The 16,426-nt window shown below is 36.4% G+C and overlaps 1 protein-coding gene across 1 annotated transcript in view; it reads right to left on the reverse strand.

The window, feature by feature from the left end:
* The window catches only part of LOC115210384 (dolichyl-diphosphooligosaccharide--protein glycosyltransferase subunit STT3B), a 71,636-nt gene that overhangs the window by 41,923 nt on the left and 13,287 nt on the right, over window positions 1-16,426 (reverse strand). Inside the window, exons 2-3 of the mRNA XM_029778956.2 lie at window positions 4,936-5,044; window positions 2,185-2,294 (exon numbers count right to left, since the gene is read on the reverse strand). Coding sequence (XP_029634816.1) covers window positions 2,185-2,294; window positions 4,936-5,044 — 219 coding nt within the window. The remainder of the gene's footprint in view (window positions 1-2,184; window positions 2,295-4,935; window positions 5,045-16,426) is intronic.

Raw genomic sequence — 16,426 nt, forward strand, 5'->3', positions numbered from 1 at the left:
CCTAACACTAGCTGAATGATAACTAAGTTATTTTACTAAATTCTTTGTTATATTTAAAATAATTAAGAGAAACAGAGCATCTCAAAATAAATACAGTAACAAAAGGGTTAATTGCTGCATTCAAATTTAATAATGATTTATATATAGGCGTAGGAGTGGCTGTGTGGTAAGTAGCTTGCTAACCAACCACATGGTTCCGGGTTCAGTCCTGTTGCGTGGCATCTTGGGCAAGTGTCTTCTGCTATAGTCCCGGGCCGAACAATGCCTTGTGAGTGGATTTGGTAGACGGAAACTGAAAGAAGCCTGTCGTATATATGTATATATATATATGTGTGTGTGTGTGTGTGTGTGTGGTGTGTGTGTGTGTGTGTGTCTGTGTTTGTCCCCCTGGCATTGCTTGACAACCGATGCTGGTGTGTTTACGTCCCCGTCACTAGCGGTTCGGCAAAAGAGACCGATAGAATAAGTACTGGGCTTACAAAGAATAAGTCCTCGGGTCAATTTGTTCGACTAAAGGCGGTGCTCCAGCATGGCCGCAGTCAAATGACTGAAACAAGTAAAAGAGTAAAGAGAGTATGTTCAGCAGTTTTCAGCAATGTTGGGTACTCTAAAGACACTGGAAATGAATAATTAAAGGTTTAGAGGCTTATTATTGAAATATTATTATTGTAATATGTTGATTTGGTAAAACAGATAATCCAAGAATGTTCTGGAACTAAACATACTGGAAAATTGAGTTCAGTGAATTGCCCTACATTAAATGAAACTGGAATAATTTGATCATTTCATGGCATCAATACTGAGAAGAATTATGGGATTAACCAATGCTTCCAATATTTTATAAAAATATTAAAGATTACTTGAATTATCTTTTAAAACTTTTACGATAAGATCACTAAAAAGCACTAAATAGATGTTCACAAGAAGTGATTGAATAATTCTGAAAGCAAATAATTCCAAATTGCTTGTTTACTCTGCTTCCTAATTTCACATGTTACCAGAATATATAAATATTTAGCATTATAGTGGAGTTGAGTGGTAAATAAACTTCATGTAGTGAGTCAAGAAATTTCAATTAATTAAATTTACAATTGCAACGTGCAGAGGAAAACATTTAAGCTCAATGACTAATATTAATCAAATCTGATCAAGATGAATGGGGACAATTCTGAAAATTTAATTAAAATTAGAATTACAATGTAGTGAAATGAAAACATTAACTTGATGACTGATATTAATTTAATTTGAACTTTGGCAAGTACATTGATAATCTGTAAAAGATAACCTACCATAGTGCTTGACAGACCAAGAACTAGCAATACCCGTATACATAGATGCATAACTTGGTATGGCAACATAATAACTGAGTGAAATTTCCACATAAGCCTTTGGCACTCAAATGGTTTTACCGACACCCCCTCCCACCACCACATTCAAATCATAATGCAATGATGAAAAAGAACAATAAATAAACTAAGCAAACTTTGAAATTTTCAAAGTAGTTATGGTAAAACTTAATTTCAAGTATTACTATTTGTTTATTTTTCTGGGTGTATTTTGGCAAATGTTTAACTGCAAATTGACATTAAATGCACTGGTACCAAGGAGATACCCCAAAACTAGCAGCATCAAGCATGATAGGCAAGATGTTGGGTCACTAAGACATAGCCAAGTGCCACAAACACATTTTCAGAAGAGCATGAACTCTACAATATTTTGTAAAATTATCATGGTTTTTATGGCTGGATGCCCTTCCTAATGCCAACAAGTTTACAGGAGGGTGCACTGGGTGCTTTTTATGTGGCACCGCATGGGTGTAAAATAAATAAACTTTGTATAATTTTAAAGTATATGATCCTTCAAATTACTTAAGCAATAAGTGTTTTACACAGTAAATTTCTATTTCAATTAAAATAAACTTTCATTTACAAAGTCACTGTCATCATCATCATCATTTTATGTCCACTTTCCATGATGGCGTGGACTGGGTTATTATATATATATTACTGTGACCGACCAGGCTATCAGATGTTGCTACACATCGCTGGTCACAATGCACTTCGCATTGTTTTAGCCTTCAAATGATGCCACCCTGCTGGCTAAGCGAGCAGGCCACACATATATATATATATATGTATGTATGTATATTTGAAAAAGAAAAAAAGAATTGGAAGAATCTAATACCTGAAAACAGGAGCTAAAAATACACAGATATCCCGGATATGAACTGGAATATTAAGAGTATGAAGAATCCAATGTATAGATCCTGATGTTACCATAAGTCCTGGGTAGACCTAAATATAATAAACAGAAATAAAAATTATGCATATATGTATTGTACATTTTATTTAAAGAGCATTCAATTACAAACCAGATTGATTTAATCATTATTTCTAATACAAATTACACTGTTACTGAGACAATTCTCTCACCCATTTCTCTCTACTGCCCAGGTTGCACGCTCCATTCCAGTTCCACTCAAAGATATTATTTGTATGCAGAATCCACTCTCCTCACCACTCACCTGGACGTTGGCAACAAAAGCTTCCAGTTACTCTGGCTCAATTGTTTCCCTTCCACATTCTCCTAAATCCATTTACCACTTTGCGACCTCCTCCAATCATCAGTAATGGTTAGGTTATCTCTCATTCTGCAGAAAAGACGTTGAGCTGACTTTACCATTCCCTGAAGTTCTCATCCTTAATGACTTTTAATATTTACAGCTCCTCCTCCTACACCAACCAATGCAGCCAGTGCCGAAGCCAAATCATTTACCATCCTGAACTCTCTACACCAATTAGTATCAGCTCCAACACACACCCCTGACCAACACACATCATCATCATCATTTAGCGTCCGCTTTCCATGCTAGCATGGGTTGGACAGTTCAACTGGGGTCTGTGAAGCCAGAAGGCTGCATCAGGCCCAGTCAGATCTGGCAGTGTTTCTACGGCTGGATGCCCTTCCTAACGCCAACCACTCTGTGAGTGTAGTGGGTGCTTTTTACGTGCCAGACGGAGCTGGCAAACGACCACGGACGGATGGTGCTTTTTACGTGCCACCGGCATGGGGGGCCAGGCGAGGCTGGCAACGGCCACGAACGGATGGTGCTTTTTACGTGCCACCGGCACGAAACACTCTTGATCTTTTCTGAACTCCAAACCCTGCCTTTAGCAAACTATCACTGTCTCTGGATTTATTGGATCATCCAACCACTGCACACACAAATCTGCAAGGCCCATCTCATCAACCCAATGGCACTTCAAATCAGCTGATTGGAGATTTATCCATTTTCATGTAATTAACCCAAGGTAGCAATACAAGGGACGAAAACAATCCCTTTAGCCTTATCCTTTCAGATTTCTCACATAACCAAAGCCCAAATTATTTTGATATAAATTATAACTGTAAAGCTAGACAACTCCAAACATTCAATCCTAAGCTCCAGAAGAGAAAAATAATAAGAGTAATAAATGATTTAATTGAAACAGAAAGCAATTGGAAGGAGGAGGAGGAGTGATGAAAATTGAAAAGGAAATTGAATGAGAAAGCACTAATGTGTTGCAACAATGTTCTCCCACGTTATCAGACAAACTGTGAAATGCATAACATTAAATAATCTGATTGTATGCATCATCAAAACAAACACTGCAACAGTGATTGATTTAATGCCTTTCAGAAAAAAAAAAAAAAAAAAAAAATTCTGAAAATAGCATATTAAGGGCAAATATATGCAAATATCGAGGGATTATTTCAAGTTTCTGATCCACTAGTTTAAGAGACTGACAAAATACAATCTGACAAAAAAAAAAAAAAAAAAAAACTGTCTCGTGAAATTAAACAAAATTGATGACTCTAGTAGATTTATTGGGATGATCAGATCTAAATTGCCAATATTTGAAGGGAAAATGTATGTATATTCAAGAACTAATTCTTGTAAGTTATTTCAGTAGATGTTTTTAGACTGTTAACCCTTTCGTTACCAACCCGGCTGAAACCGGCTCTGGCTCTTTAGTACAAATGTCTGGTTTTCAAAAGTTCTGAATTAAAATCTTCCACAAAACCTGAGTCATAATTTACATCCCTAACTCTAGCCTAATGATAACGATGTTATTTTACTAAATTCTTTGTTATATTTAAAATTAATTGAAAGAAACACAGAGCTTCTCAACAGAAATATGGTAACAAAAGGGTTAAAGGTCCTATATATTGTTGCTAGTGCTTGGGCGCATGTCTACCCTGATTGAACTGATCTATTATCAGACTAATTCCAGCTATGACTACAACATCATATTTTCAGACAGTATCCAATGTGTCTTGCCTTGTTAAAAATGGTAGGATGTAATCTGAAGAAGAATTAGCTGCTATTTCTAGCAGGTTCGGCAACCACTCGGTCTCCTCCTTTAATTTGACACTCCTACAATTGTGGCCAGTCTTATTTCTTTCAGTGAAAGTAGTTAGTTGATAGCAGTAGTAATTCTATTTAAAAAATCTACCACACCAGCTTCATCCTATAAAACACTAAGCAAAACCCACTTGAGGTGAAGATTTGTCAAGAGCACTAGAGAAGAGCGTTAATAGCAAGTTATTAAAAGGCCAAAAGGTGGAGTTCTTAAATTTTCCACTAATAATGTGATTTGAAATCTAAACCTAACGATATTATCGTAAATTCCGTTTTCTATGCTGGCATAGGCTAGACAGTTTGACAAGAGCTAGTAAGCCAAAGGACTGCATCAAGCTACAATGTCTACACTAGAATGCTTTCTAAAACTGGATGCCCTTCCTAATGTCAACCACCTTACAGAGTGTACTGGGTGCTTTTTACATGGTACCAATATACATTAATACCAAACTATGAGTAAGTATTCTGTATGTGTTCAGACAGTTTTCACAAATTAATCTAAAAGAAATGCTTTTTCAGCAGCTTATACTCACAGTTCCACCAACTATTCTGCCTAAAGGATACCAGGCTCGGTCATCAAACCAATTAAGAAAATTGTAGAACCCATTGCTGACCATGTAATGGGTTGACCGGTAATTAAACCTGCAACAAAAACAAAAAAATATTAAGGAAAAAAAAAATCAGAGGTAATAAACAAAATATTAAAAAAGCAAACAAAAATACTGAAAGCATTAAAGAGTAACAAATTATTGCTGCTGTTAAAAGAAAACCTTAAAAACTAGGTACATGCAATTTTATACACATCACATGTTCATACCAATGAAGTCTCTTTTGCAATATCAGTGTGCAACAGGAAAAACTGCATATTTTTAGGCCAGTTGTAATGGTGTCTTCATTTTTTTTTTTATTGTTATTACCATCATGTTTTGGACTGGTGCAGTCCATGTATTTGTTGTTTAACCCTTTAGCATTCAAACTGGCCATATCCGGCCAAAATATTTAACCTGTTTTATATTGAAACTGACCAGATCTCACCTCTCACCTCAGCCCTACCATGTCATTCTAAAACTAAAAAATCACATCACTGAAATCTCTAAACTACAAGATAATGCAGGATTAATTCAAAACAATATAAATAAACAAACATCACATCTGACAGAATAATCTGAACACTAAAGGGTTAAACACTTATCAAGAATGGTGAATTGCTAGCAGAAGTAATAGCTCCTTGGACGTTTTCCAACCCAATCGTACACTAGCTACTATGCCTTCAGAACATCCTCTTTCACTACTGATCATATCACCTGGATAACAGAAACTGTCAACTACTTCTAGGGAGCTTCTGGGCATTTTAACCCTTTAGCATTTAAACCGGCCATACCCGGCTATAAGTATTCTCCCTGTTTTATGTTCAAAATGGCCAGATCTGGTCTTTCACACCAACCCTACAATATCATTTAAAAAATTAACAGCTACCTCATCAAAATCTCAAAGCTACAAGGTAATGCCTGATTAGTTCAAGGCAATGTGGATGAAAAAACCTTAATTTTGGTAGAATAATGCAAACGGTAAAGGGGGTTAAAGAATTCATTTCATGGGTTTCCATAGCACTAACTCCTCTTAAACATCTGACACATCTGAAATCTACTTCCAGTCAGTCTGAACTGTGACCCAATTGCATGTTGTGCACCTGCACTACACAGTAAACAATAGCTTCTTAGCTATGTTTCCTGCATATCAAGCATAGTTACTTCCCAGTCTTTCTTATTGACTAAGACTTTTGCTTAGCAAGGTTTACATTTAAATGTCTTTATTCTTGGCTCTGCTTCCATATTTGAAACTTTTCCACTACGACTAGTTTGGCTATGAGAACTAGGTCATTGACACACACAAGTTCCTGCAGTGTGACAGACTTGAACTATTTTGTTATGGCTTGGAGAACTTTAATAAAGAGGAGACAGCCAGGAACTGAGTGCTGATGAACATGTACATCCACACTGAACTCCTTTCTGATCTATTTAAATGTCAGCTGACTGACAACAATGCATTAAAAAAAAAATGTACAAAGGCTTATATGGCTCTGATAAATCACTCCATATCCAATCCACTGAGCGACTATCAGACAACAGGTTGTAGGACTCTATCAAAGGCTTTTTCACTAAATGCCAGCTGTCGTGATTTATTTTTAGCTAAAAACAAACCACCCATAGTTGGCATTTGTTAGCGTGATTTTAATTAAGTATCTCGTGGATGTCTTGCTAAGAGGGCATCTGTTGTTCCTCTTTCTAGCACATACCTGAATTACATCTTATCTAAGATAATTCTCTTCCTAATTAGTTATACTATTCCTGTCTATATATATATATATACTTACATGCAAACACTTCCTGTATCTTCATTACTTTGATGTTCCTGTTAATTGATCCCCTGTAGAACATCTTTGCCCTTGTAACAGCTGATGATGATACTTGCTATACCAGTCATTGAAATTGATATTTCATTGACTATGCAAGTGACTATTAAATCTCATAATTCCCCAGTGGCCTTTTCTGCCTTCATATCCTTATTGATTCTTTCAACCACATAGTGTCAACTTCAATCTCTGAGCCTTCACTTGAGTCTACTTCAAGTAAACCCCTTTTCTCTCATGCATTCTCATGGTAACATTTCCAAGTCTCTTTCTTCTTGCTATCACTGGGCGCAAGTATGTTGCTGTTATAACATACAATTTTTACATCAATGATGTTCCAGTTAATACTGGCACTGCTTTGTAATCCAGAAAACTTCATACCTCTAACTGTAACATTACAGAGCATTGGCAAACCTATTTTTAGTTTCTCATCTTGCTAAGTATATCTGACATCTAGTCCTCTTCCAATCATCTAATATTGTACCATTCTCCTAGCTTCCATTTTATCCAGCCCTGTTTTTAAATTTTTATTGGTCTGGTTACTGTACCATTTTACCTTCTACCATATCATTTTCTACTTGACTGAAACCTTGCTCCATCCAGAGATCTGGTCTCTGTTTTACAGTAAGGTTGTCTTGTATAAATTCCCAGCCACACACACACACACACTGTGTCCACTACTCACAAAAAAATGAATAGCAAGAAAGTGAATCATTGGCTTTGAAAGAATATAAACTTCAAAGATCACAATGTTAATTTTTAATCTTATAAAATACCACCAACCAAATATGAATGTTGGAAATTTAACATTAGATGAATAATGCACATTTACATGATAAAGAACTATCTTTTTCTTTTATGTCCATGTTAGTATTTAGCAATCCTGAATAAAATCAAATTTAATATGTGTAATTAATATACAATATTATGGACTAATCGTTTAAAAAATTGTTGACATTTATGTGTTCCATCCAAAGGTTGTCGCTATACTGGGGCACTGAGGTAGTGTTAAACAAAAGCTGAAAACAGATTCAGAAATTCTGAACAAAATCATGTCTTACACACACACACAAAAAAATTCAAACAGAAGATTCTATCTCAACTGTTCTTTACGATTTTTAGCGGTTTTTACATCAAACTGAAAATTCCAACCAAAACTGTTAACATTTGATAAAAGTAAAACAAAGAACAAACATTTAAGATAGTCATCAGAGGAAGAGAGTGTAAGTGCGTGTGCATATCATGAGATAAAAATATAATAGACTGGCTTAGAAATTTGTTTTCTTGAATTAACAGATAAAAAGATATATTAGCAAGCGAATTGGTGAAAAAATTGAAAGACAACATAAAAAGGTTTAAAAAAATACTGACATCAGTTTCTTTTTTAATTATGTGAATGTATGGTGTGGGTGATACTAATGATAACAATTAGAGTGATGAAGAAAGTTGAAAGAAGATCACAGATGATGTTGGATTAAAGAAAATCATTTGTTTGAAATTTAAAGTAGTATTTCAATACCTTGTCTCTACAGCTGGTACAAAATAACTCAGTAATCCTTTATTTGTTGCTTAGTTATCTAACTACACATTTTGGTTGTTAGCAGCCCTTCACTAAGTGTCTAATCATTGTTCTAATTATCACTCAAAAATAGGTCATGTTATTAAATCCTAATTGTCCAATTTCATGTGTTAACATTATTTAAGCACTTTCAAAAACCATTACCTATTTTGAAAAATTTACCCATTCATTCTCATAAAGATCTATTAAATAACATTTTATTTCTCAATAATAATATTTATTCTATTTGTGTAATGATGATATATGTGGAAATATCAACATGGGCGAATGCTATTCAATGACAATGCACCTATGATCTTATCTAACAAAATGTCTCTCCTGCTTTCCAAGAAGCTTGTGTCCATTAAATACCACATCCTAAATTGAATACATTCACTGCCAGTGCAATATAATTCTACTTCCTACATTCATGAAAAACCAAAAAAACAGAACAAAAAAATCCCCAAAACAAAAACAAACAAACCCTTATCTGCTGATTTGCTTCAAAAACCCTCATCACTAATTGGCACCAAATTTTACCAAATCATCCATAACTTGGAATTCTGTTCACAGAGACATACCTTAGAACTAATACAGTTTGATCAACTAATTTTGCAATTTTACAGCTGGAATACAAATAGCATTTTAAATTTACTCTATTAAATTTGTTTATATACAATTGATTATTTAAATGTGTAATGTGTTTTGTACTGGTTTGTCCTGTGGAAGGTAATGTGCCTGTGGCCTTTGCAGGCCTTCTGACTGGTCTCAAGGAGCCTTACAAAGAGAGAAACAAGAGAAAGTTAATGGCAAAACCATTTAATATTTCTCTTGAACAGTTGCAAGTCAGTGGCTGCAGGGAAGGAATATCAGAGACCTGGCATTTTAAGGAGGACAATCTGGGATAGTGATGGCACTGGGGTGGGTAATGGTGGACATAACACAGCTGACAAGAAAAAAAAAAGATGAGAGAGAGAGGAAAGAGTGGATCAAGAATATCTGAGTGGAGGTAATACAAGAGCAGCCAGCTCTGAGGAACAGAGGCTGCTGTACTAGCCACAGAAAAGAGACAGGACAGACAGCACATCTGTGGTCCAGAGGTTGAAGAGTATTTGAGAGTGACTGCATGGCAAGCAGTTGAATGTGCTTTCTTTAGATGCTGTCTAGGATGTTGGTGTGTTGTAGTAGCATTGTCCCAATTGTGAAAGCAGTACTTTATTGTGGGTTTCCCTGAAATTTGTAGAGGATTAACAGTTGTTGGCAGTGAAGCTGAAGTATTTTCTGGCTCTGAAGAGAAAGAAGTCCTTGAGATGCAATATTTGCTATGTTGTGAATGTGCATTTGCCAGGAAACATCCTCAATGATAATGAGGTGTAGAATTCAAAGCAATTGTATGTGTTTTAGCTGTAAGCTGTTCACGTTCAGTTGGTGGGTAAAGTGTGATAATATTTTCTTGATATCTGAAGTGATTGTGTATTTTTTGCTGCTGAGAGAGATGGGATTGGCACAATCCATCACAGAATGTTTTTGAGATCTCTGTTCATAGAGTCAATGCAGATTTGGGATGGGGGGACAGAGTCTAGGTTACGTGTGAAACATTAGGTAAGCGTGCATAGAAGTTGAATTAGCATGTAAGTCATTGATATATAGGAGGAAGAATGTGGAGGACAAAACTGGATCCTAGAGCACACCAGAGTTTATAAAATATGCATTAGAGAGCTCCATCAGTATATTCTATAACAGAGTAATCTAACAGGAATCCACTAATCTACGAAATGAGAATATAGATGGAGCCTTGAATCAAATTGACAAGAGGTTGGCATACCAGATACATTTGAAAGCCTTGCTGAGGTCAAAGGCAACAACTGCTCTCATGAAATTTCTTGAAAGAACCCATGGTGAGTGAGTGAGTGAGTGAGTGAGGAGTGAGTGAGGAGTGAGTGAGGAGTGAGTGAGGAGTGAGTGAGGAGTGAGTGAGTGAGTGAGTGAGTGAGTGAGTGAGTGAGTGAGTGAGTGAGTGAGTGAGTGAGTGAGTGAGTGAGTGAGTGAATGAGTGAGTGAATGAGTGAGTGAGTGAGAGAGAGAGAGAGAGAAAAGGTAGCACTGGGCACATTGCTTGAGGGTAATGGAAATGACATTGTTAGGGGCTATAACCTTGTAGGCTTTTGCACTTAGGGTGTATGTGTGGATGGAAGAGAGCCAGACAGAGTGGAAAAAATAGTTTTGGGGGAGATTTAGCAAGTCTGTGTTCAGTATGGAATTAGGTGAAAAGCAAGCAGCAAATGTGGGAGATTGGCTTCCCATGGTGGTGGCATGTAAAAAGCACCATCTGAACATGGTCAATGCCAGCTCCACCCTCACCCCCACCACTGGCTCCTGTGCTGGTAGCACATAAAAAGCACCATATGAATGTGGCTGATGTCAGTGACATGTATAAGCACCCACTACACTCTCGGAGTGGTTGGCATTAGGAAGGGCATCCATCTGTGGAAACATTGCCAGATCAGACTGGAGCCTGGTGCAGCCTCCCAGCTTGTCAGTCCCTAGTCAAACTGTCCAACCCATGCCAGCATGGAAAATGGACATTAAACAATGATGATGAGCACTGCTGATGGAACCAACATGGTTAAGAAAGATTCTACAAAGTTAGTAAAGATCTTTGTGACAAGGGAACAAAAATATTAGCTGTAGTTTGAAAGGCAAGAGTACCCATGGACTGCACAATACAAAGAGGTATATTTTGCAGTTCAGATGGCCTTGCTAAAGCTGCAGTACTGAGTAAGAACCATCCAGTTAGTAAGGTGATTTTCTCCAAGTGATGCTGTCTGAATTTTTTTGCTTAAATCAATGCAGTAAATCTGTGAGTAAATTACTTGAAGAACTGAACTAAGAGTGTGAGTTTTGATTGTAGATGTTGAGGAACATGTCCAAGAGAATGATGTGGGTCATGCACCTGTTGCTGATGTATCAGAGTGAAATACGGGCTACTAGAGATAGCATAGAACAGGTTGGTCCTGACCACTTAGCTGATTTGAAGTGCCATTGGATCAGAGAAGACAGTTATGGTCTGGTAGAGGTTGGGTTGGGTTTGGTAGCATGAAAGAGACCAAAGAAGTCTGGTGTGTCTGTGTTAGTCTCTGTTGTGCAAAACTAGCTGATGTTGTGAGTTGAGGATTGTGAAAGATTTGATTTTTGCAATGACAGCATCAATATAAGATGTGTGTGAGAGCCAAGAAGAGTTGCAATCCTTGAAATCACTGAGGATGATGACTTGGGGATGGGGGAAAAAAGTGAGACAACTCTCCTAACTGTATGAAAAAATATAGTAGAAGAATTAGTGGTTGGAGGCATTCACAAAGCAATAAGAAGAACAGAGCTGTTTATGGGAATGAGACAGGAAAACTTTGAACTAAGGTGTCTGGAAGATTTCTGATATTCAGTGGAAAGATGTGAGTGGTGGGGAGAATGAAATCTACATATGCACAAGTATCACTTTTCAGAATGAAGTCTGAGTAAAGGGTGTAGCCTAGACAGCAGAGATATATTATGGATAAGGAGGAGTTGGGAGATTTGTACCATGGAGAATATATCTGGGTTGCATGTTAGTAAGAGGTGATGTATTGGGTCTAGGTTGAATCAGTCCATAGATGATAGGGAAGATGAGGAAGAATTGCCAAATAGATTTAGTATTAGCTTTTGGCAAGGGAAATGTTGAAAATGTTAGTTCACAATGAGATTGCAGTAAGCCTTTGTTGGGAACATTTATCTGGATGTATGTAATAGAGCAAACTACATTAAAGGTACTCTTGAGCCAGGTGGTAGTATTAAACTAGGCAGTGTCATTTGCCTACCACTCTAAAAATGGAAAAAAGTGAAAGGAATCTTCTATGCCACACTATTGTCAATGGCAGCAATGGCTCGAATCCAAGGATCGATTTCTGACCAGTGCTGTTTCCATGTGGAGCCAGAAATATAGGGATTGGACAAAATAATGGAAACACTTATTAGCATCATAATTTTGAAATATCTATAAAATCGTCAAAAGCTTGTTTATTCTTATGTTTTTTGATTTATTATTAGTGTTGCTTAAGCTTAATGACCACCTCTAGAACCCAGTTTCCACAAAAACTGTTCGCTGGGAGCTGCACAAAACCAAATTTCATGGGAGGGCCGCAATCAGAAAACCACTACTTTCAAAAACAAATGTTGCAAAGCATTCAGAGTGGAGTAAAAACCTACAGAATTGCTCCCTAAAGCAGTGGAAGAATGTTATTTTCTTGGACGAGTCATCCTTTACCTTATTTCCGACTACCAGCTGAGTATATGTGTGGAGACAGCCAAAAAGAAGCATTTCACCCAGACTGCCCTCTTTCAGAAGGAGGATCTGTGATGATCGGGGTGAGTGGAGCTAAATCTTGGAAATTCACCGGCCCAATGGTTTCTCTTCATGGCAGAATTATTAGTCAAGACTATTTAAGCATTTTATCAGATTAAATTCGTCCTATGGTTGTGGAACTGTTTCTGTAGGGAAACGCAATCTTTCAGGATGGTAATGTACCAATTCACACAGCTAAAGTTGTTACTGAATGGCATTCTAATGAAGTTGAACATCTTATCTGGCCCCCACAGTCCCCAGATCTCAATATTATTGAACATTTAGGGTGCACTTTAGAAAAACAAGTAAGGAGTCGATATCCTCCACTATCATCACTACAAGAACTGGAGACTGTTTTTAGCAGAATAATGGACAAAAATTCCTGTGGAAACAATTCAAACTTTGTACGAGTCCATACCTCGCAGAATTCAAGCTGTAATTACTGACAAAGGCGGCCCTACCCCATATTAAAATAAATTTGTTTGAAATTTTAAGGTGTTTCCATTATTTTGTCCAATGCCTGTAAATAACCATGTACCTTATACTCTCCCAGGGCATTGTTGAGTGTTGCCAACTAAAGCAACTCCTCTCTTTGAGTATGTCTCCTTGGGAAGGGTGTGATGAGTACCCAGCAGAATTAAAAGCAACATCTGTCAAAAGCAAGCCACAGGTTGTCTCTCCCCCATCAACCTGCAACTCCACAACAGTGGAAGAAGAACCTCTCATATTGTTAGATGTTTTCAAGGGCTTATGCCTGCAGATGAAGAAAATGCCAGATAGACTGGCTATGAAGGTGCAATTCAACTATAACTTAGAATCTGCAGCAGGCTGTTGCAGTTTCATATGTAGATGATGCCTGTATCATGCATAATGTGCTGTAAAAGGTCTTGATATCACAGTGTATGGGTCACCTCCGGGCAAGTTGTGATCCAACTGAACCAAACCCAGGCCCTATGAAAAGCTCATACATTTCATGGGTACAGTTAATATATATATATATGTATAAGCCCAGATTTTATGGTTAAGAAGTTTGCTTCTCAACCATGTAGTTTCTGGTTCAGTCAAATTGCATAGTACCTTGGGCAAGCTTCTTCTATAATAGACCTGAGCTGAACAAAGCTTTATGAGTGGATTTGATCTGGTAGATGGAAACTCAAAGAAGCTTGGCATGTAGTCAATGTGTATGTGTATTTTGTGTTTCCTTGTCTTTACAAATGATGCTGTGAAAATGTATCCAACCATGAGGAAATATTACCCTGTTTGGAAACAGGTGATGCTTAATGACAAGAAGGGCATTTGAATGCAGAAAATCTGCCTCATGCAAGCATGGAAATAATATTAAAAACTATGATAGATATACAGTTGTGTGTGTATGTGTGTGTGTGAGAGAGAGAGAGAGAGAGATTGATTGATTTAACTATTGATATACGAGCCTCTCTTTACAGTTATATAAAGCAGATACACAAACACATGAACATTACATAAACATACATACAAACACCAATCTTTCTTTGAAAAAAAAAAAAAAGAAAAACCCTCCTAAAACACCACCTGAAAACACCATCAAACTGTACACAATAGAAAACAATACTATATGCACTATCAAATGTTTCCAGAACTGCAGATGTTCAGTTACAAACTTCAGTAAACAACAATTTTCTGCTTTTGTGTTTTGATTTGTCTTTTTTTAATACATTAGCAATAATAAAGAAATAGAAAGAACGGTTGAGGGAGAAGAAATACAGAGTAAGTAGTTAATATCTGTGAAGTTACTTTATATAATCTATAAACAGAATTAGGAGAGGATTAAAATTTTTTTTAACATGTGCATTTTTAGTTAGTGTCATCAATAGATTTCAGTTAGCAATCAGGCTTTATTTTTTCTAAGTCAAATTTCCCAGTTTTTGCTTTATCAGCATTGCAAGAAGCAGTTTGTGGTATAAAATTCAGTAATTTTAATTAGATAACGTTCCACCTGGAATTTTTTAATATCCATTCTAAAATGTTAAGATTTGATCATGGGAAATATTGTACAGAAGACCACTTCCATATTTGAAGAGCCACCAAGAAAGCACAGCAGCTCAGTTCATCAGTGTTTGTGTCAGCCACACACACACACACACACACACACACACACACACAATGGTTTGTTTTGTGGTTATTCATGATTTCAGGTTATTGGGAATTCTGTGGTAGCAGAAAAGTTAGGGGTTGAAGTTTTGCTGATTTATCTTTGAATAAAAACAATCATTTGCATGTTCAGTATCAAATGTTTAGATGTTAGGATATGGTCTCCTTTCAGAAAAATTCTAGGTATTTGAAGTTTAACCCCTTCGTTACCAACCTGGCTGACACCGACTCTGACTACAAATGTCTTATTTTCATAAGTTTTCAATTAAAATCTTCCACCAAACCTTAGTCACAATTGATGTTCCTAACACTAGCTTAATGATAACCAAGTAATTTTACTAAATCCTTTGTTATATTTAAAATAATTGAGAGAAACAGAGCATCTCAAAATAAATAGTTACGAAAGGGTTAAACATGAACATTATTTGAATTAGAATTCAAATTGCATTCCTGTTCCTTCTGTCAACTTCACAGGGCCAGAGAAAACACTGATCAACAGCAATCACACAACATTTTAACCCTTTAGTGTTCCCGTCATTCTGCTAAAATTGAGGCTTTTTTATCCATGTTGTTTTGAACTAATAATGCATTATCTTGTAGCTAGGAGATTTTGATGAGGTAGCTGTTAATTTTTAAAACGATATTGTAGGGTTGGTGTAAGAGACCAGATATGGCCAGTTTGAACATAAAACAAGCAGAATACTTTTGGCCGGATATGGCCGGTTTAAATGCTAAAGGGTTAAAGTTGGTTCTCAAAGGTAATTGTGTATCAATAATTGGGTAGCACTGTATTTGGAGAATATATTTAGCTAATCCTACACACAACTGCTTTTCTTCCAAAATATTATAACAAGCAACCTTCTCAGAAGTTGCTTATTCTTAGAATTCATTTCAAGTTAATGCAATTATCAACTTCTAATATTTTTAACAGAATATTAATTACATTTTTATGTAAGTTTTGTATCTTTCTATTCTAGAAAACCTCAACAAAATAAACAAAACAATTATTTTAGTGTTTCTCTTACAGTATTTTTCATTCCTTGGAGGTTTAAACCTATACCATATAATTATACTCCCCAGAAAGATATCATAAGTGAAATGGTAAATAATATCAGTATTACATTAGTTGAAATCAAGCATACCTAGTTTAATGATAAAAATATCAAACACAGCTGAAAATACACAACGCCCAACTCCAGATTGCAGTATCACTACAGTGTATGTTCCCTGCATAGCCAGAGTACTGTATTTGATGGCATATAAGATGTACTTTAAAAAGTTTTTAAAAAAAAAATCCAAAAAAATCACTGGAACTTGGTGCAGTTCTCCAGCTTCAGTCTAACCATCTAATCTATACCAGCATGGAAAACGGACCAGGTGTGGAAGCAAGGTCTAGAATTGAAGGACCTTAGAGTCAATCTAGCAAGAACCAAAGTCTTAGTAAGTAGGAAGGCAGACAAATCACAAATTCCTTCAGGTAGATGGCCCTGCTCAATCTGTAGAAAAGGCATAGGTAGAAACTCCATAAGAATGTACCTGGTGTAAGCCATG

Source organism: Octopus sinensis, linkage group LG4 (genome assembly GCF_006345805.1).
Source record: "Octopus sinensis linkage group LG4, ASM634580v1, whole genome shotgun sequence".
In the NCBI taxonomy this organism is placed as follows: Eukaryota; Metazoa; Mollusca; class Cephalopoda; order Octopoda; family Octopodidae; genus Octopus; species Octopus sinensis.